Here is a 21840-nt window from a genome sequence, read left to right as displayed (position 1 = left end):
CACACCTTTGTTTTGACCCTCCCCCCCCCCCCTTTTTTTTTCTCTCCCACATGGCAGCTGTCTCCCATTCTGCCAACGCATTTCACACCTAATCTAGAGCCGTCTTTTGTCGCCACTAGTCCCATCACCATCTCGTCTTGTTTTGAATACCTTTTAATGTCTCTTCACTTCTCTTTTGTTCTCTCCCAGCCTGGCCTTTTAATCTGTTTCATTTCCTGTGCTTTTTCAGTCTTGACAAAGGGTTTCGACCTGAAACGTTGACTCTATTTCTCTCTCCACGGATGTTGCCTGGCCTGCTGAGTTTTTCCAGCATTTTCTGTTGTTATGTCACAGTCTAAGGATAAGGGTAAGCCATTTAGGACTGAGATGAGGAGGAATTTCTTCACCCAGAGAGTGGTGAACCTGTGGAACTCTCTACCACAGAAGGCAGTTGAGGCCAATTCATTAAATATATTCAAGAAGGAGTTGGATATATTTCTTAAGGCTAAAGGGATCAAGGGATATGGGGAGAAAGCAGGGACAGGGTACTGAATTTGGATGATCAGCCATGATCTCATTGAATGGCGGTACAGGCTCAAGGGGCCGAATGGCCTACTCCTGCTCCTATCTTCTATGTTTCTATGAACAACTGACAAGAGGAGTGGGGTGGGAGGAGCAGGGGGTGGAATGCAACATCACGCCATGTAATTCATTCAATCCGTTCAGCATTTTCAAAGGTATTATTTACCGGGGAGAGAGACTACACTTTTTCATCTGTTTGAAAAGCCTGCCATGTGATGATGCCATCTTTGTGTTACAGTAATGCCATTGTAGCACGTGTCCTTGTGACGTCACAATGGCAGAGAAGCCATTCGGCTCTCCTGGAACTGAGTGACTTATTATAGAGTCATAACGGCACAGAAGGAGGCCATTCGGCCCATTGAGTCCGTGCCAGCTCTCTGTAGAGCAATCCAGTCAGTCCCATTCCCCCGCTCTATCCCCAGAGCCCTGCAAGTTTATTTCCCTCAAGTGCCTATCCAGTCTCCCCTTGAAAACATTGAATGTCTCCGCTTCCACCACTTCCATCGGCAACGAATTCCGGGTCACCGCCACTTGCTGTATAAAAAAGTTTTTCCTTACATCCCCCCTGTATCTCTTGCCCAAAACCTTAAATCTGTGTCCTCTAATCCTTGTACCATCAACTATTGGGAACAGCCTTTCCCCGTCTAGCCTATCCAAACCTGTCATAATCTTGTACACCGCGATCAAATCACCCCTCAACCTCCTTTGCTCGAATGAAAACAAATCCAGCTTCTCCAACCTGTCCTTGTAGCTAAGATCCCCCATTCCCGGAACCATTCTGGTAAATCTCCTCTGCACCCTCTCAAGGGCCTTCACATCCTTCCTAAAGCGTGGTGACCAGAACTGGATGCAATACTCCAGTTGTGGCCTAACCAGCGCTTTATAAAGGTTCAGCGTAACATCTCTACTTTTGTACTCAATACCTCTTATTTATGAAGCTCATATTAAAACAGCTTATTTACCTGCACTGAACGATAGAATCTTGAACGGTCCCAGATTCAGTTGATGGTCTGTGCCGAGCTAACCGGTCTTTTGAGCCAGCTTTTGGGAACCTGCAATCAGCCACAGTGACCATGGGCTAGGACAGGGCAGTGTGTCTGCTCCTGATCCCTGATCAGCGATCCCTGCTAGGAAGCGCACTTGTGTGGACGTGCAGGGAGGACAGAATCTAGCTCCATTGTGATGCTCTCCAATACAAAATAGCCTGGCAGCGTGCATCGCTTGTGCTCACACAGGAAGAATGGCCATTTGGCTGACGAATCCAAGAGTCGCCAGTATCCGAGGAACCAAACTCCAGCATTACTTAGTGCCTTGAGAAAGGCGAGCTATTTGCGAAATAAACAGGGCGCTTACAGATTATAAGAGTAGATTTTTGGAATTTTCACTCTTGAGGACAGGGCTTTGCTTGCCTAGCGCAAATTTTGGGAATATGGACAGTTAGTGCATCTCACACAATTTTTCCATCCATTAATTTTTAATGAACAGAAAGTCTTGCAAGACCCACCATGCCCAATATCCCACTCTGTACTCCAGGCACACACAGAATCATACCTCAAGTCACCATGCCCAATATCCCACTCTGTACTCCAGGCACACACAGAATCATACCTTAAGTACAACTTCACAAAATCTACCCTATACAGGAAACTATCTGGTATCCGGCACTGACGGGACCGAGCTGGTGCCGGTCGATCAACACTGCCGGAGAAACCAGTGCTAATGTTAAAACATACGGAGCTTCTGAGCTCCGTATCTAGCAACAAACCCTGTTGCTTAGCAACAGCTTCAAAACAGTCGGTGCACTTGCAAGCGTCTCTGTAGCTAAGCAACAGCTTCAGCTAGACGCTTGCAGAGCTAGGAATGGAGAAAAAAAGCAACGAAAAGTAAAAAAAGTTATCTGAACTGACTCTTGAATTTTGCCGGTGGCTAGAGCATTCCGGAGATTTAACCTCCGTTTAAATGAAAGTTTCCTGTAATTCCCGTTTGAGGATAATATGTTTCTGCGGATATGCTACTGGGCCTGAACTCTTGACACTACTCTCTCTAGGACTGAAGGGTTGGACCTGCCTACGGCCGTGCAACTTCTGGGCAGCACCGACATCAATAATCAAGTGGTTGGAGCTGGATACATCCAGCATAAATGCTACCATGACGCAGATGCTAAAAAGCAGGTAAGAATAGCTGAATATGGAGGGGTGGGTGGGGGAGGCAGAATGGCGGAAATACTTCAAGGAATTTCCTTAACTTAAATCTCTATGACCGATCAGTGTCTTCATAAGAGTATCCTCGTAAATCAGTTACGCTATACCTTTGTGTTATAAATTCAGGTCTTGCCGTAAATATTCTCTTGCGTATAGCAGTACGTTACTCCCGCAAGGCATGTGATTAGGGGTGTGCCCGTACTACTCAATATTTAATGATAAAATACTGTAACCCTTGTGATTTGTACTGCATATTTGTGTCTTTCGCACATACCTCTCCAATCCTCTCGAAGGTGGATTGAGAAAGTAAGACAAGGCCGATGTAGATTGTTAAATCATAGAATCATAGAAATTTACAGCACAGAAGGAGGCCATTCGGCCCATTGTGTCTGTGCTGGCCGAAAAAGCGCTATCCAGCCTCATCCCACTTTCCAGCTCTTGGTCCATAGCCTTGCAGGTTATGGCACTTCAAGTACATATCTAAGTACTTTTTAAATGCGATGAGGGGTTCTGCCTCTACCACCCTTTTAGGCAGTGAGTTCCAGACCCCTACCACCCTCTAGGTGAAAAAATTTCTCCTCAAACCCATCTAATCCTACCAATTACTTTAAATCTATGCCCCCTGGATTTTGACTCTGCTAGGGGAAATATCCACTCTATCTAGGCCCCTCATAATTTTATAGCCCTCAATTAAATCTCCCCTCAGGCTCCTCTACCAAAGAAAACAATCCAGCCTATCCAATCTTTCCTCGTAGCTAAAATTCTTTAGTCCTGGCAACATCCTCGTAAATCTCCTCTGTACCCCCTCTAGTGCATTCACATCTTTCCTATAATGTGGTTACCAGACCTGTACGCAGTACTCTAGCTGTGGCCTAACTAGTGTTTTATACAGTTCTAGCATAACCTCCCTGCTCTTATATTCTATGCCTCGACTAATAAAGAAATGGTCCCATTTGCCTTCTTAACCACCTTATCTACCTGTCCTGCTACCTTCAGGGATCTGTGGACATGCTCTCCAAGGTCCCTCTGTTCCTCTACACTTCTCAGTATCCTACCATATAATGTGTATTCCTTTGCCTCATTAGCCCTCCCCAAATGTATTACCTCATACTTCTCTGGATTGAATTCTATTTGCCACTTTTATGCCCACCTGACCAGTCCATTGATATCTTCCTGCAGTCTACAGCTTTCTTCCTTACTATCAACCACATAGCCAGTTTTTGAATCATCTGCAAACTTCTTAATCATGACCCCTACATTAAAGTCTAACTCATCTATATATATAAAACAGTATGGGCTGGATTTTCCTAAGCCCCTGGAGTCGGGTTGGAGGCGTGCGGGTGATAAAAATCGGAGATCCGGGGGTCCCGACCCCATCCCACCTCCAACCCGCCTCCACGTCAATTTCATAGGAGTCGGGTTGCCGACAAGTGCTGGAACCCGACTCCCAGAGGCGGGAAGGGATTAAAGGCAATTAAACTGCCTGTTAACAGGTAGTTAACAGGTAGTTTTTTGCCTATTCGCGATTTTTATTGCTGGTTTGTGGGCTTCCCGACAGCTTCAAACCACGAAAAGTTTTCGAGGCGGGACGTGGGTCTGAGGTCTTGGAGGGGTCGAGATGCCCAGTGTTCAGGTGAGTGAGGGGTGCAGGAGTGCAAAGGTAAGTGTTTTGCAAGTGTTTAAAGTGTTTAAATAAGTTTAACTTTTACTTACCTTTACAGGAGTCCTGCATTCCGGTGTCGGGAGTCGGCTGCAAGAACCACAGAAGCTCCGATTTTTAAAAAAAAATCAGCTTCTTGGTTTCTGCAGCAAAATGATTTTAAAGTTATCCTGAGAAAGGACTGAGGCTGAATTAGCAGTTTTTCAGTGCTTGACAGCTTCAAACAGCTGTTAAACACTGATATTTCATCTGCCAAAAGCTTTTGACAGATGAAATGTCAATCTCTGACGTCACCTGTTGCCGGGTGGCCCTTAATTGGCCTGCTGAGCCCACAGGGCGGGCTCAACAAGGTCAATCAGAGGAAAATCCAGTGGGTTGGCCACATCTCCATGGAGGCAGGACAACAAGCCCGAATGTGGGTTTCTCACCTCCAACCCGCCCCCGTAGCAAAATCCAGCCCTATGTCTCTGTCTGTCTGTCTGTCTGTCTTTCTGTCTGTCTGTCCGGCTATACAATCAAAAGTTATAGAGTATACCTACACATATGTTATATCAAAAGAAAGCTTATCATTAGGGGACTCTCATAGGTGTATTTACTTTTTGGTCGGACAAAAATTGTGCTGACGGTATCCAAAAAACGTTCAAAATTCCGCTCATTATCCGCTCATTAGCATCGAGTGGGGGCGGGTTCATTGCGTATGCGGGCGGGCCATCCTAGAGTTGAGTGACGTGACGATTGACCAATCCTACAGTTCAGTGACCTGACGGTTGACCAATCGATGCGTGTGTGGGCGGGCCTTATCATTCTGAACTGAGGTGTCAGACATCTTGATTTGTAAGTTTATTTTTTTTCCCTCTTTCTGCGTGTTTCTTTTCAAATCTAGATTTCCAGCAAAAAAAAAAGTTGCTTTTAAAACACAAATTGTTTTTTAAAAAAGTTAATTAATTTGTAAATCTTTTCTTTAACCTCTATAATTTTCCTACCTTTCACCGTTTTTGCAGCCCTGGAAGCCTGGGCCTGCCCCGCGATTGCCGCCATCTTTGTAAAGGCTGGCGGCGCGGGACTGGGCCGAGCGTAGCCATCGCCGCCATTTTGGTAAAGGCTGGCGGGGCGGGAGGGAGCCTAGTGGGAGGTGAGTTGCGGTCACCGCGGGGCTCGAGCTCAGCTGATCGGGCGCTCATCAGGGGTCGGCCCGCAACACATCGACCGGATCTCTCTCTCCTTCCCCCCCGCGGCTCGGGCGGGGGACCGGTGCTCGGGAGGGCGGGGCTCGGGAGGGTGGGGCTCGGGAGGCCGGTGCTCGGGAGAGCGGGAAGGGGGGGGAAGGGTTACCCCGGCAACCGGGCCCGGCCCTCTCTCACAGCCTCAAGCCAGCTCACGCCCGTTCCCGGGGCTTGGCTCCAACGCAGGCCCAGCCGCAATCGGCGGTCTTGAAGCCGGGGCTCGGGAGGGCGGGGCTCGGGAGGGCGGGGCTCGGGCTGACCGGGTCGCTGCGCTCGGCTGGGCCATGTCAGTGCGTGGGGCGGCACGGAGCTCTGCGGAGCCATCGCCGGCAGAGGGGAGAGGGTCTGCTGGCTCCCCCCCTCCCTTTCTCCCCCCCTCCCTTTCTCCCTTCCCCCCTCCCCCTCCTTCCCCCCCCCTTCCCCCCCCTTCCCCCCCACACCCTTCCCCCCCCACACACCCCCTCCCCCTCCCCCCACCCCCCTCCCCATCCACCCCCCTCCCCCTCCCCCCGCCTTCCCCTCCCCCCTTCCCCCCTCCCCCTCCCTCCCCCCCCTCCCCCTTCCCCCCAGTCGCTCTCTCTCTTCCCCCCAGTCGCTCTCTCTCTCTCTTCCAACAACAACATGCCCTCAAAAAAGCCTCGGTACCGCCGGGCACTCCAGCTAGTTGATATATATACCACAAAAAGCTAGAGACCTAGTACTGAGCCCTGCGGAATCCCACTGGAAACAGCTGAGATGATTGAAACGGGACAGTGGTGAACTAGATTACATATTTCTAGTGTTTAAATTATGGTCCTGTATTTTACAGAGTTGGGTTAGCGTTCTGATTACTGAGCTCGGTATTGCAGTTGCTGAATTGGATGTTTCCCTCCCATCAGGCCTATAACTTGAAGGCCATCACTGAGCTCTTGCACCTCTTCAACCACGCTTCAGTGGAAGTACAGCGGAGTGCCACAGCAGCAATGCGCAACCTGATCTACAACAACACAGTAAACAAACAGGAGCTGGTCAAGCAGAATGGAATCCCCAAGATGATGCAGGCAATCAAAGACAACGATGAAGAACTGAAGAACAACATCACTGGTATGTTTAATTCAACCCTTTACATAGTTACTGGGTCCCAAGCCCGTCACAGACCAAATAAATGGTAATCAGCCAACTGCATTGGAGTAATGACCGATGTAAATGTACCTCATGCAACTAAACTTGTTGACGATCTGTATGGGCCAGACTGGAATAATCCAAAAGAGATTTTTGATAATTACTCTTGGTTCCTGCCCAAACATCAGATAGAATTGCTGAACCAGTTCAAGGACTGAAAAGGGTTAGAAACCCTAGGACATTTCACATGTTGTGTTTTCATGTATAATCAGTGTTCGTGGTGCCAGCAACCTCTATCACACTCCCATTCACACAAGTTAACAATTAATTAAATTTGCGTGCTATCTCATGGTCCGGCTTTGCCAATTTGCATGCCTGTTGACCAACCTATTCTATTGCCATTTGTGGAGTTGACATACCATGTTTTATGTGGCTTCAGAAAAACCATTTGGAAACACAGGAACTAGAAAGATAACCCCTTCTGTCTAATTGTTTAGAACCTAGGTCTATATGGATAGTTGCATATTTTCTTTACTCCACAGTCCCCCCTCTCCAACGTGTGAAGTACACCCTCCCCACCACCCACTTCTCTCTAATGTGCAACCACACCATCACCAACCCCACCCCCCATTCTGTTACTACACTTCCACCAATCTTCCCTCCTCTGTAATCTGTAATTGCATCTTCACCAACCCCTTCCTCTCCAGATTGTAACGATCAGTGTTCCCACTAATGTTTTTTTTTGGGTGCGTGTCCCCTTTAATGGGCTGCGTGGCCCATTCGCAGTTTTGCACATGCGCGGAATTTAACATTGGAAAAGCCGGTCCTGGGCTGCAGCCGCACAGCTTAGAGAGAACGTTGGTAATGATACAACAACAACTTGTATTTATACAGCAATGCCGCACCTGTAGCCCGTAACCACACTCCACCTACCATCCACTTCTCTAATCTGTAAGTACACCCCTGCAAGTCTGTAACTATACCCCTACCAATCCTCTCTCTCTAGCTTATAACTAAACCCCACCAATCCCCCTCCTCTCTAGCCTTTAACTACAACCACCAATTAGTGGCCTCTCCAGTCTGACTACACCCCTGCCAACCCCTCTCCTCTCTAGTGTGTGACTACAGCCCCGCAATCTCCCTTCCTCTCCAGCCTGTTACACCCCGCCAAACCCTCTCCTCTCTAGTGTGTGACTACAGCCCCACAATCTCCCTTCCTTTCCAGCCTGTTACACCCCGCCAAACCCTCTCCTCTCTAGTGTGTGACTACAGCCCCGCAATCTCCCTTCCTCTCCAGCCTGTTACACCCCGCCAAACCCTCTCCTCTCTAGTGTGTGACTACAGCCCCACAATCTCCCTTCCTTTCCAGCCTGTTACACCCCGCCAACCCCTCTCCTCTCTAGTGTGTGACTACAGCCCCACAATCTCCCTTCCTCTCCAGCCTGTTACACCCCGCCAAACCCTCTCCTCTCTAGTGTGTGACTACAGCCCCACAATCTCCCTTCCTCTCCAGCCTGTTACACCCCTGCCAACCCCTCTCCTCTCTAGTGTGTGACTACAGCCCCACAATCTCCCTTCCTCTCCAGCCTGTTACACCCCCGCCAAACCCTCTCCTCTCCAGTATGTAGCTGCACCCCCACTATCTCCTCTTCCAACCAGCTTGTAACAACACCTCCACCAGCCTCTCTCGCATTGTCTTTGTGTAATGTGACTTGAATCACCTTGATTGTTAATTGCAGTGATAAGTAACTGCAATATTTAGTATCATCTTACTGTTAGAAGTAAGGGATCACTTTGCTGCAAAGGTAAAATGACACTATTCTCCATGTGTCTGGCAAATATCCTGGGTTCAGCAGCAACTGTGCCTCAAGCTGGAGTTGTACTGGATAGGGTGTGAACAAACTGTTGGGATTGCTTTCTGGAAGGGTTCTCACACCTCAGTGTTTTAGCGTGCTTGGTAGTCTCGTGGGTTAGAACTGCTTTATCTGCATTGAGGCGCACCAATGTAAATGTGGCACCCTCATGGAATGTCCAGTAGGCCTGTTGTGGGTTTTCTTGTGGGGGAGGGGGCAGGTTTAAAGAAAACAGACCAGGGTGCAAGGTGGCTGGATTGAAATGGAAAGATTACCTCAGCTAAGATTCCTGCTGTAAAACATTGCAGTCACAACACAGCAGTGTTTTCTGAAGGTCATGCAGTGTGTTAGTCAGATAACAGATCGAGAGGGGGGGGTGGTTTGGCGTCACGTTGGAGCGTTTGGTTTCTAAAATACCAGAGTAACTACATTGCTGCAACTTGGGAGAAAACAAAAAAATCCAAGTTAACTTTGAAGAGAAGTATTAAAAGTCCTAAAAATGTAACCTTAAGGAATCTTTAGCTTGAGTAGGGATGTTAAGGCAGGTTTAATCCCTGGAACAGTCAGGAAATTGGCTGCTGATTCACCACAGAGTTGTCAGATGCACCTTGTTTATGAAATGTGAGCTTCTTCAATGCACAGGAAACTCTTTCTTATCCGGTACCGAGGGGACCAGGATGGTGCCGGTTGATTAAAAATTCCGGATAACGGAGAAGTATATCTACCAAGGCTATTTTTAACAAACAAAAATTAAAAAATCAAGAAATGTGCAGTATAATTGGGCACTCACCTACAGAATGTTGTGTTAAATGGATGGTGGAAGATGCTTGATTAAGTACAGTACTGCCAGTTGAGGGTTATGCCCCATTTAGGAGCAGTAATCGAATTAGCGCTAGCCAGTTAGCGCCCGGCGCGGGAGTACTGTCCCGGCCGCTAAGTTGGGCTTATGCCCCGGCGAGGAAGCGGAGCGCTATCTCGGGCGGTCCATTTCCTCTCGGGGTGGTGTCTGGAGCGCAAAGCGCAGTAGTGCCAGAGCACTACGCGGCCACTCCACATAGCGCTGATGCGTTTCATCACCCCGCCCTTTCCGTTAAAGGGGAGGGATGCTGCGCATTCTGCAGGCCGTTTGACGGCCTCCACTAGCCCCCACTGACTAACTCGGCCACCGCGGGAGACTCGGACTCGGCAATATTTCCGGTTATTGAGGTGTTGTTTTCAGAGTATGAATTTTGCCAGTTACTTGAGAAATCCAGATATTTAGGTGCCGTTTAAACGAGAGTTTCCTGTACTCTAATTTAAAAAAATAAAGTACTTGTGGTTCTGAGCCATACAGGTGCCAAACTTGAGTCTGGTCTGTGCTGGTTTCAACCAGGGACAGAATTTTGTCTCCTACAATTGGCCATTGTGTCGCTGGGGGACTGAAGAGAGGAGGAGTGGGGAGTAGAAGGAATCGGTCAAGATTGTCACTGGTAATTGCTAACCAAAACCTACTCTTACCCCACACCCCCACCTCCACCCCCGTTGCAAAGTGCAGGTGCATGAATGCCAGGCAAAAACTGGATTGCTCTAGGCTGTGGTGCCATTAGTTGTTGAATAGCCTGCTGCTGCTCGATATCTGGACTCGTGTGTCAAGAGGGGCCATTTGAGTGAGGGTGTCCACACCCATAAAACTTTACTCCGCGAAGAGTGAACGGCATCAGGAAAGGAGGAGACTTAAAGAAAAATATAAAAATACAATGTTGGTGTGATATAAACATATCCTAATACTGATCCAGTCACAGCTCATGTCCTCCCCCTGTTCCCATATTTATAACCAAGGCAAAGGGAATTTATCGTCATATTTTGAGTGCTTAAGACTTGTTTTTAAAATTAGCAGTTTTTGCTGTTTTTCTGAAAATACAAACATACATATGCTGAACACAAATACCTGAACTACCTCTGTGCCTCCTTACAGTGGTCTGGATCTGTGTTTCAGTTGAATGACTGAGTGAGACTGGGATGAACTGAGTAAAGTTCACACTGGTCAGCTCAACCCCAGTATAAGTAATCCTTGTGTCCAAGCCATGCCTTGAAGGTGCCTTATAGTTTGTGGTATAGACCCGAGGCAATGTCTAGACCAGAGTGGGCACTGGTAATAAGCATTGTCTGGAGCAGACAGGAGAAGCCAACTACAGGAGTGAGATTCCAAAGCACTGAATGTAACCAGGAATTGTTTATGTCCCCTTGAAAGTCTTAACAGTTATCTTGTGCTCTTTGGTGCTTTGTGTCGGTTTGGAAAAAAAACTTGAATTGTTCTGGGAGTGTCCCAGTAAAATTACTCAGTGAGGGCAAGGCAGTAGATGATACACACACAGTAGTGGAAGCTGCATTCTGACCCTTAATTACTGGGTGGGGCACTGAACAGGAGTAAGAGAAGTTGCTTTAAAACTCTGTTCTATTGGAGCCCAGGTGAGTCAACACAATAATCTTAGGCTGCACCTCAAAGAGAGAAGTGCCTGATTGTGCTGGTTGTTTCGTCCTCATTGTGAGACCTGCACAGACTCAGTCTCAGTGTGCAAACTATATATGTATTTTTAAATGCTTATGTCCTGGTTTTACTGTTTCGAATGCTAAAATGAGAAACTCTGCTGATCGATAAGCAGAACAAGGCTGCTCATTCAACGTTGAGGCTCAGAGATTTTAAGAACACAATCTAATCTCCAGATTGATTTTTTTTAAACTGCCGAAGTTTCCCTCTTCTGGTTTATGTCACTGAAACTCTGAGATTAGATAACTGCTTTGTAATCACTTCTCTTCTCTGTTTTTAAAGAGGGAATGTCTACATTTGCATGCTTTGCAGTAGTGCGGGGGTCACTGGATAGCGGTTGGATCTTTTACCCCCCCCCTTCCCCTTTTTACCTCAAGGGGTTTCAAGGCCACCTACACGGCTGATAGAAGCTAACTCTGCACAGACCAGGGATCAAGGTTGGGTCATTCTCGGTCTGTTGGGCTTGGTCCCACCCTATATGGTTCTTGCCCACTGAGATATCATAGGAGCCAGTAGACAATCGCTTTAATTGCATAAATGAGATGAGGGGTGTGAGGGTGTGCATTATGAAAGCAACAAGAATGACATGGTATTGGGCTCAAGTGAGGGAGTTTTCAGATTCTGCTCCCCTTTTTTTTGTTAATCTGTTTTCAGCCAAACACTGAGTGCAAATGAATTCCTTGCGAACGGATGCCAGTTCCATTATTTAATCAATGTGCTATTTGATATCCTGCTGTCATTATACTTCAATATATTTTCATCTGTAAAGACTGCTAATCGAGTAGTTTATCACATAAACACCGGTCTTTCAGCATCCCACGTATTCTCTAGTAAGTGGTTTACCAACATTCAGCTTTAATTGTTAAACTTGGGTCATGCTAGTCCATACATTGCAGAGAATGAAGATGTTCACAAGAGATTCAGTCTTCCTACAGAAACTACTGTGAATACAGTGGGATACTCCATATGTTCCAGTGTTGACCTGCTCCATCATGGCTTGATTTTGCCTTATTTTTCCATTTGAAATGTCTCCCTCCCTCGGCAACTCTTTCAAGAGTGGAAGTTCAGATTCCAGCAGAAATCCAAGTACAAAAACAGTGCCTTGACACTGAAGTGACAGGGCTACCTCCAATGATTTAAATGTAATTTTAGTCTTTGGGTCATCAACTGGGACTCAGAGATGAGTCTGCATAGAATGCAATATGCATTTGGCTGTTAGCATACCAAGAATTTGCGAGATAGGCACTCACAACTTGTGAAGCATGCAGTCTTCTACTTTCTTCTTTGTGTTTCATTCTTTGGATAGAGGGATGTTAGCTCCACAAACATTGAAATTGGAGGTGATTGTGTCTGTTGATACAGAAAGATCTTGCGTGGTCCACATCCCATTGTTATAGCCTGGATACCGTGTCTCAGCATTTACATTGTTCTCTGCCACAAACCAGTTTATGTACTAAAAGGCTACATGTCCTGCACGTTCCTTGTGGTTACTTCAGGGAGAAGTGAACAGGGATTGTAGGCTGACTGGAATCAGATTGCTTTGCATTTTGGTTTCAAACCAGAGGCAGGAGTGACTAGCTATTTACTCCAAGCTAGGATTGTTGGTAACAAACCCTGTGCCGTTTTATGGTGCACTTGCATTGTTGTGCCGCATCAGCAGTAACTCCGAAGTCAGTGGCAATGGTAATGTAAACAAGGTGCTGCTCATGTCTTCTGAGGCAGTGCATGTCACTGAAGGAGATAGTTATGTCCTGTACTTCCTATGGCAACATCAATCTAAAGCTGTCCCAGAGATTGCTTGTGGGCTGAGTTTCTGAAGCATCACGCTTGCCTACTGTAGACCAGTGAAGCAGTTTTGTCCCAGGAGATAGTCCCTATGTAAAACAGGTTACAAATGTAGCTTGATGTGGAATTACTTGCTGTTAGGATCCACCCCAAATTATGAATAGGGCAGTCTCTGTAGCAATGGAAATTGCAGATAATACAGAAGCGCAGCAGAAAGGGGTTCTGCAATATTAATGCAGCGTTAAGCTGGAACCTGTATAGGAAACCTCTGTTAACAAGCCTAGCTATGTTAGTGCCTGTAGTACGTTTTGGGGAGGAAGGTGGGTTGTAGAAAATGTGGTGTGTTGGGCTACAATTTGAGATTAATTCTAGCATATGTAGGCCACCTGAAATCTCATTCAGTGTTTCTCCACCATATTGTACTTGTGGTTTTGATGTGTTTTTACATCTGGAGTGTGAATTCCAACATTGTTTGAACTTGCTATCTGCTGCCTAATTGTGCACGATCAATGCTCTGTCTATGCCCAATCTTGTATTTCCTGTTACTCCTATAAATTGTTTATTGAATCAGTTACAATGATCCATTGAGGATAAAGTGGTGCTTCAGGAGTCAACTAAGAATCTGACTGGGCCAATTGTTGGGTTGAGCTATATGTTGAACTGACCAATGGACAACCGATGTTCCACTTACGCACCACAGAAAAGATCTGTGCGATCTAAACAAGACAACCTTTCCATAAAATGACAAAAAGGTTGCTCCACTATTGATTAGCTGCCATTAGATACAACCACATTTAGTACATACTGTATCATGTTTTTATTTTAGGAATGCCATTTCGCCCATCTTAGTTCATCCATCTAGAAAGACTCTGCAGTCTCCTGTTGCAGCATCCAGTTGTTCCTTAAATAAGTCCAGGGTGTTTGCCTCCTTTATCCTACCCAAAGTCCAATCCTCCTTGTATGAAGAACTTCTGGATATCAGTCCTAAATTTGAATGGGCACTCTCCCAAAAATGGGCATTTCCAAATTCCTCCCCCAACAGTGTCAGGCAAAGTTGAAATTTTTGCAGACTGATGAGCAGACAATTGAAATGTCTGTCTGACTGGATGCAGGGTTCATTGGCATAAATTAAGCAGCTGATACAAAACTTGGCAACGTAATACATAGTGATGAGGATAGTTGTAGACTTCAGGTTGACATAGGCAGGGTGGTTAAATGGGCGGAAACATGGCAGATGGACTTCAATGCGGGGAAGTGTGAAGTGAGGCACTTTGGGAGGACTAATATGGAAAGATAGTCTACTATACTATGTCATAATTTTGAAAAGTGTAGATGAGCAGAGAGACCTTGGTGTCCATATACACAAATCCTTAAAGGTGGCAGGTCAAGTTGATAAGGTGATTAAAAAAGCATGTGGGTTATTTTGGTTTATAAATAGAGGCAAATGTAAAAGCAAAGACATCATGCTAGAACTTTATCAATCACTGGTTAGGCCTTGGCTGAAGTATTGTAAACAATTCTGGGCTCCACACTTCAGGAAAGATGTAAAGGCTTCAGAAAGAGTACAGAGGAGGTTTACCAGGATGTTACTAGAGATGGGGGGCTTCAGTTATGAGGAGAGGTTGGAAAAGTTAGGACTGTTCTCTTTGGAGCAGAGAAGGTTAAGAGGTGACCTAATAGAGGTTTTCAAGATGATGAGAGTTTTTGATAGAGTAAATAAGGAAAAACTATTCCTTCTGGCGAGTGGGTCAATAACCAGATGTCATTGTAATGATATCAGCAAATAGTGATGGTATTTGCCTGTTTGATTATGATGCCTTACCAGCATATTTGCCTGTTTGATTATTTATGCCTGACCAGCAGAGGGCATGTGAGAGACCAGCAGTTTAGTTTTAGTTTCGTTTTAGATGGATCTCTAACATGGTGTCTCCTGTAATGCTGTTAACCTAGATGAACAAACTTTAGATTAAAAGACATTCTCTTTCATGAATGTGTCGTCATTGAACCCACATAGAAATCAATACATGGTGTCAGAAGTCAGAAGTGATTGAAAGAGATGAAGAGGAAAAATCTGAAGTTAAATCAGCTCTCCACATATTAGCAAGCCAAAAGAGAACATCGTTGCTTACCTTTGAAGAATAGCTAACGAAGTGAAAAAATGGAAGGTTTACACCCACCGGCGAAGCTTCAGTTGACAGGTAATGTGGCTGAAAATTGGAGGAGGTTCAAACAACGTTTGGAGTTGTATTTAGCGGCAATCGGAGCTGACGAGAAAAGTGATAAAATGAAAGCGTCAGTGTTCTTACATGTCGTGGGTGATGAAGCGCTGGAGGTGTATAATAACTTCACATTCGCTGCTGATGGAGACAAAATGAAGCTAGATAAAATAATGGAACAGTTTGAGGCCTACTGCATACCTAAACGTAACGTGACGTTTGAGAGGCACAGATTTTTCACATGTGTACAGAAAACGGGAGAGACTATTGATCAGTATGTGACTGAACTGAGAAACAGAAGCAAAACGTGTGAATTTGGGGGACTGACAGACTCGCTGATAAAAGACAGACTGGTGTGTGGTATTCCAGATAATGGTCTAAGGGAAAGACTGCTAAGAGAGCAAGATCTAGACCTGGGAAAAGCCATAGCACTGTGTAGGGCTACAGAGACTGTGAAGTTGCAGGCAAAGGAGCTGTTCAGTGACAGTAGCTGCAACGTGGATGCAGTGAGAAAGAACGGACACAAACCGTTTAACAAAAAGAGCGCCAATGTGAAAAAAGAGGCGTGGCCAGCGAACAAAAATGAAAGGGGCAATCGAAAGTCATGTAGTCGATGCGGTACACAGCATCCACCAAAAAAGTGTCCAGCATATGGTAAAACATGCAATAGTTGCAACAAAAACAACCATTATGCCCGTTGCTGTAAGAACCAAGCGCAACAAAGCAAGGTCCATGCAGTAGATGAAAGCGAGATAGAGGAGTTCTATGTGGATGTCGTGTCTGAAAACAAAAAAGAAAAAAGACTGGATGTTGACACTAAAAGTGAATGACATACACATTCCATTTAAATTGGATACTGGAGCACAAGTTAATGTGATATCAGAGACTGATTTTAAGAAAATTAGACCCAGACCAAAGATACATGGAATAAAAGTGAAAGTGACAGGATACTCAGGTACTGATATACCAATGAAAGGAAGATGCATTGTCAAAGTGACACACAAGGACAGAGAGCACACGCTAGCATTAATCGTGGTGCCAAAGGATGTGCAAGCCATACTAGGTTTAATAGCCTGTGAGAGACTGAACCTGGTAAAGAGAGTCCTCATTGTGGAAAGCGAAGGAGAGACAGTCTATGATGAACTCATGAAAGAGTACAACGACCTATTTAAGGGTCTAGGCTGCCTTCCAGGAGAACACACAATCAGAGTAGATAAAAGTATGCCAACGGTCATACATCCATGCAGAAAAGTTCCGTTTGCTCTTCAAAAGCAACTGAAGGCAGAGTTGGACAGGATGGAAAGCCTGAACGTGATTCAGAAGATAGATGAGCCAACTGAGTGGGTGAGTTCCCTCGTCGTTGTGGACAAAAAGAATGGAAAGCTCAGAATTTGCCTGGATCCAAGAGATCTAAACAGAGCAATAAAGAGAGCGCACTTCAAGCTTCCTACATGTGAGGAAATCATGTCACAGTTTGCAAATGCAAAGTATTTCAGCAAGTTAGATGCATCATCAGGATTTTGGCAGATGAAACTGGACGAGGCAAGTTCAAGTCTGTGCACGTTCAACAGTCCATTTGGCAGATACAGATTCCTAAGGTTACCATTTGGCATTGCCTCAGATCCTGAAGTGTATCACAAAACTATCCATATGATCTATGAGCACCTGGAGAGAGTTGATACATCAATGGATGACATCATAGTATGGGGAACCACGAGAACTGAGCATGACGAGAGACTGAAAAAAGTGCTGGAAGCAACAAGGAAAACAAACCTGAAGCTGAATAGAGAGAAATGCCAGCTCGGGGTGACAGAACTGACATTCGTGGGAGATATCCTTAGCAGTGAGGGCATCAGACCAGATCCCAGAAAGGTGTCCGCCATTGAGAATATGCCAAAGCCACAATGCAAAAAGGACGTGCAGAGGTTTAATGGAATGATCAACTACATGGGTAAATTCATATCCAACCTCTCAGAAAAGATGGCGCCACTGAGACGACGAACTGAAAAGAACATAGAATGGGAATGGAATCATGAGCATGAGAAGTCATGGAGCGATCTAAAGAAACTGCTCACAGAGTGTGGTGATTATTTCCTATGTTTAATAGGAAGTATTGTGATTGGTGAATGGGGTGGTTGTTCTCTGTATTAGTAAGAAGTATTGTAATTGGTTGTTTGTTTCTACCTTGAGATATATGTTGTAAACTCATTGGTAGTGGATGTCAGGTGATTTGTGGTGGCCATCTTAAATTCAGTTCTCTCTAGTCATTGTTGGAGACTGGTGTTGAAAGATGTGCTACTGGGTTTTTAAAGTTAATAAAGCCTAGATTAGAAAGGCAAATCTATTCTTTATTTCAATTTATTAACTTTTTATCAGAATGGAGCGATATCTTCAACCGGAACGATTCAATGCTGACCCTAATTCTGCAGGAGTGGATGATAAATGGAAACATTGGTATTGTACATTTACAAACTTTTTGGGTGTGTTGGAACAAGAGTCTCTGAATAAGCTGAATATGCTGATCAACTACATTGCTCCGGATGTGTATAAGTATATTTTGGACTGTAAAACGTACGAATTGGCTATTTCTACATTGGAGAGGATTTTTGTTAAACCAAAGAATGAGGTATTTGCACGTTACCTTCTATCTGCCCGTAGGCAGCAGGTGGGAGAATCTTTGGATACTTATTTACAAGCACTTCGGCACCTTGGTGCTAACTGTAATTATAAAGCCGTGACGGCCGAAGAATATAAGGAAGAATCGGTACGGGATGCTTTTATTAATGGACTACTGTCTAGATCAATTCGTCAGCGGTTGTTAGAAAATAAGACTTTGGATCTCGAGTGCTTTTGAGCAAGCTTCTACATTGGATATGGCTCAGAGAAGTTCGGATTCTTATGCTCTTTCTAATCGGTCTGTGACTGTGGTTTCGGCAGTTCCGGACGAAAAGGAATTAGGTGGACTTAATGGGAGTGGTTTACTAGATTCTGAAATAGTTTCTACTCCAACAGCTCCACCTTTTACTTCGGCGGCTGTTGCCTCTAGGATTCAGAAGTGTTATTTTTGTGGGAACGTCCGGCATCCTCGTTTGAAGTGTCCTGCCCGGGAGGCTGTATGTAGTAAATGCGGCAAGAGAGGTCATTATGCACGTGTTTGTAAATCATTAGGTTTAATTACCTCCTCTTCTGCGACTATTCAACCTGTAGAGAGGGCGTTTATTGCATCAATTTCTGCTGCATTTGCTCATGGCCTAAACAAAGCTATAGTTGTGGCCCAAGTTAATGGGTTAGAAGTGAAGGCTCTCATAGATACGGGCAGTACTGAGAGTTTTATAAGTCTTCAGTTTGTGAAGGAAAAGTGTTTGAAAATCTTGCCTGTTACTTATCAGGTGTGTATGGCTCAGGCAACCCTTACTTCACAAGTAGCTGGTTGTTGCCTTGTGAAATTGATTCTTCTAGGTAATACGTATACTGATATACGCCTATCTGTTTTGCCTAATCTTTGTGCGGATATTTTGATTGGTCATGATGTGCTTAAATTACACGAGAGTCTTAGTCTTTCGTTTGGAGGGACTAAGCCACCCTTATCCATTTGTGGATTAACTTCTTTATCCATTTCTCCAATATCACTTTTTTCCAATTTGATGCCGGAATGTAAGCCAATTGCTACCAAGTCAAAAAGGTATAGCAGTCAGGATAGAGAATTTATTAATTCTGAAGTCCAAGGTCTTTTATTGGAAGGAATCATTGAACCTAGTTGTTCGCCTTGGCGGGCTCAGGTAGTTGTCACCACTAACGAGAGGCATAAGAAACGAATGGTGATAGACTACTCTCAAACTATTAATAGGTATACTCAATTAGATGCGTACCCTTTGCCTAAGATTGATGAGCTTATCAACAAAGTATCTCAGTATAAGTTTTTTAGCACTATTGATTTAAAGAGTGTTTATCATCAGATTCCTATTGTTAAGAGGGATCAACCATATACAGCCTTTGAGGCTGGTGGAAAGCTGTATCAGTTTTGCCGAATACCATTTGGTGTTACTAATGTTGTTGCTTGTTTTGAACGGGCAATGGATGCTTTTATAAGTGATAACTCTCTCTCTGACACCTTTTCATATTTAGATGATATCACGGTGTGTGGTAAATCAAGGGTGGAGCATGATTCTAATTTAGAAAGATTCCTTCAAGCTGTGGAAAAAGTTGGTTTAACTTTTAATAAAGAGAAGTGTATCTTTTCAACTACTGAGGTAAATCTACTGGGGTATATTATCTCGGGAAATAAGATTAAACCAGATCCAGAACGTCTGCGACCATTGATCGATTTACCTTATCCTACTAATTCTAAGGCTTTGCAACGAGTTGTTGGACTGTTTTCTTACTATTCTAATTGGATTGCAAACTTTTCGCAGAAGATCCGGCCCCTTATACGGGTTACGACATATCCTCTATCATGGGAGGCCAGGACATGTTTTGGTAAATTTAAAAAGGATATCCTAGGAGCAGTTGTGCATTCTATTGATGAGCAGGTTCCCTTTGTGATTGAGACGGATGCTTCTGATTTTGCAACTGGGGCTACTCTGAACCAAAATGGAAGACCTGTGGCCTTTTTCTCACGTACTTTGAACAATAGTGAAAAAGGCATTCTTTAATAGAGAAAGAGGCATATGCAATAGTAGAAGCACTGCGTAAATGGAGACATTATTTATCGGGGCGACATTTCACGTTGGTAACCGATCAAAAATCTGTGTCCTTTATGTTTGATGTTAAACATTTTGGAAAGATCAAAAATGATAAAATAATGAGGTGGAGGATTGAGTTGGCATGTTACCATTTTGATATAGTTTATCATCCGGGGAAGGATAATGTTGCTGCTGATGCACTGTCGAGGGCTTATTGTTCTGTGATTCACGGAGATACGCTTACTAATCTTCACAATGCTTTATGTCATCCTGGGGTTACGAGGATGATACACTTCGTACGCAGTAAGAATTTGCCCTTTTCAGTTGAAGACGTCAAGCGGATGACTTCATCATGTTCTATCTGTGCTCGGTGTAAACCGAATTTCTTTAAGCCTCAACGAGCTCATCTTATAAAGGCTACTTCTCCTTTTGAACGTTTGAGCGTTGATTTTAAGGGGCCTCTTCCTTCAACGACTCAAAATCGATACATATTTACGGTTGTGGATGAGTTTTCAAGGTTTCCTTTTGCTTTTCCTTGCGCAGATGCATCAGCTGCTACAGTTATCAAATGTCTGACTCAACTTTTTGTCATCTTTGGGATGCCGGCGTATATCCATTCGGATCAAGGAAGTTCTTTTATGTCTTCCCAGTTGAAGGAATACCTTCAGAGTCGGGGAATTTCTACTGGTAGAACTACCCCGTATAACCCCCAGGGTAATGGACAGTGCGAACGATACAATGGGGTGATCTGGAAGGCAGTTATGTTGGCTTTGACATCCCGGAATCTTAAGAATACACAGTGGGAAATGGTACTGCCTGATGCCCTGCATTCCATTAGATCATTGCTTTCAACGGCTACTAATGTGACCCCCCCATGAAAGGCTCTTTAATTACCCGCGGAGATCTACTACGGGATATTCGGTACCTTCATGGCTTACTATGCAGGGACCTGTGTTGCTTCGACGCCATGTTAGATTGTCAAAATATGATCCTTTAGTGGAGGAGGTGGAGCTGTTGGAGGCAAATTCCCAATATGCTCATATTCGATTCCAAGATGGGAAAGAAAGTACTGTTTCAATTAAAGACTTGGCTCCTTCTGGTGGCCAGCCCTCTTCCGAGGATACTAATAATAGTCATGATTCAGATAATGTGGATGTTGTTATAGATACTACGAATGTTTCTAATCCTATTGCAGATAATTATACTTCTATTAGTCAGCCTTTGATGGATGTTCATGACCGTCCTAGTTTACTTCCTGATGGGATTTCCAATCCGGAAACCGTTGTTAATCGGGATATGGATAGCCTGTCTGCAGAAGATACTTCGGTGTCTCCGGGTGTGGGAGGGCAAGGAATTTCACCAAGGTTAAGAAGGTCGACACGAACAAGATATCCGGTCGACCGATTGAAAATGGACTTTTAAATTGATAGTAATGTTTTAAAGTTGTTGAAATATTATATTTGTATTTTAGTTGTAAATAAATTAATTATAAATTGTAAAGGTTATTTAGGTTGGAGCATGTTTTAAAAGGAGGGGTGAATGTGGTGATTATTTCCTATGTTTAATAAGAAGTATTGTGATTGGTGAATGGGGTGGTTGTTCTCTGTATTAGTAAGAAGTATTGTAATTGGTTGTTTGTTTCTACCTTGAGATATATGTTGTAAACTCATTGGTAGTGGATGTCAGGTGATTTGTGGTGGCCATCTTAAATTCAGTTCTCTCTAGTCATTGTTGGAGACTGGTGTTGAAAGATGTGCTACTGGGCTTTTAAAGTTAATAAAGCCTAGATTAGAAAGGCAAATCTATTCTTTATTTCACAGAGGAACCAGTTCTGAGGTTTTATGACCCAGCGAGACCCATCAAGATATCATCAGATGCATCACAGAGTGGGCTCGGTGCCGTTCTTCTGCAAAAATATGACTACTGGCAACCTATTGCATATGCATCGCGCTCAATGACAGACGCGGAGATGCGATATGCTCAAATAGAAAAGGAGCTGCTCAGCAGCACATACGCCTGTGAAAGATTTCA

The 21840-nt window shown here is 44.5% G+C and overlaps 1 protein-coding gene across 1 annotated transcript in view; it reads left to right on the top strand.

Moving 5' to 3' along the window:
* Nucleotides 1-21840, top strand: part of LOC147106614 (plakophilin-3-like) — a 65082-nt gene that overhangs the window by 18216 nt on the left and 25026 nt on the right. Inside the window, exons 4-5 of the mRNA XM_086007624.1 lie at nt 2609-2732; nt 6524-6728. Coding sequence (XP_085863750.1) covers nt 2609-2732; nt 6524-6728 — 329 coding nt within the window. The remainder of the gene's footprint in view (nt 1-2608; nt 2733-6523; nt 6729-21840) is intronic.

Source organism: Somniosus microcephalus, chromosome 15 (genome assembly GCF_052327205.1).
Source record: "Somniosus microcephalus isolate GS21.2 chromosome 15, FLI_Smic_1.0, whole genome shotgun sequence".
NCBI classification, from domain to species: domain Eukaryota; kingdom Metazoa; phylum Chordata; class Chondrichthyes; order Squaliformes; family Somniosidae; genus Somniosus; species Somniosus microcephalus.
Note: the sequence above shows the minus strand (reverse complement) of the source record. Positions and strands in the feature narration are given on the sequence as shown.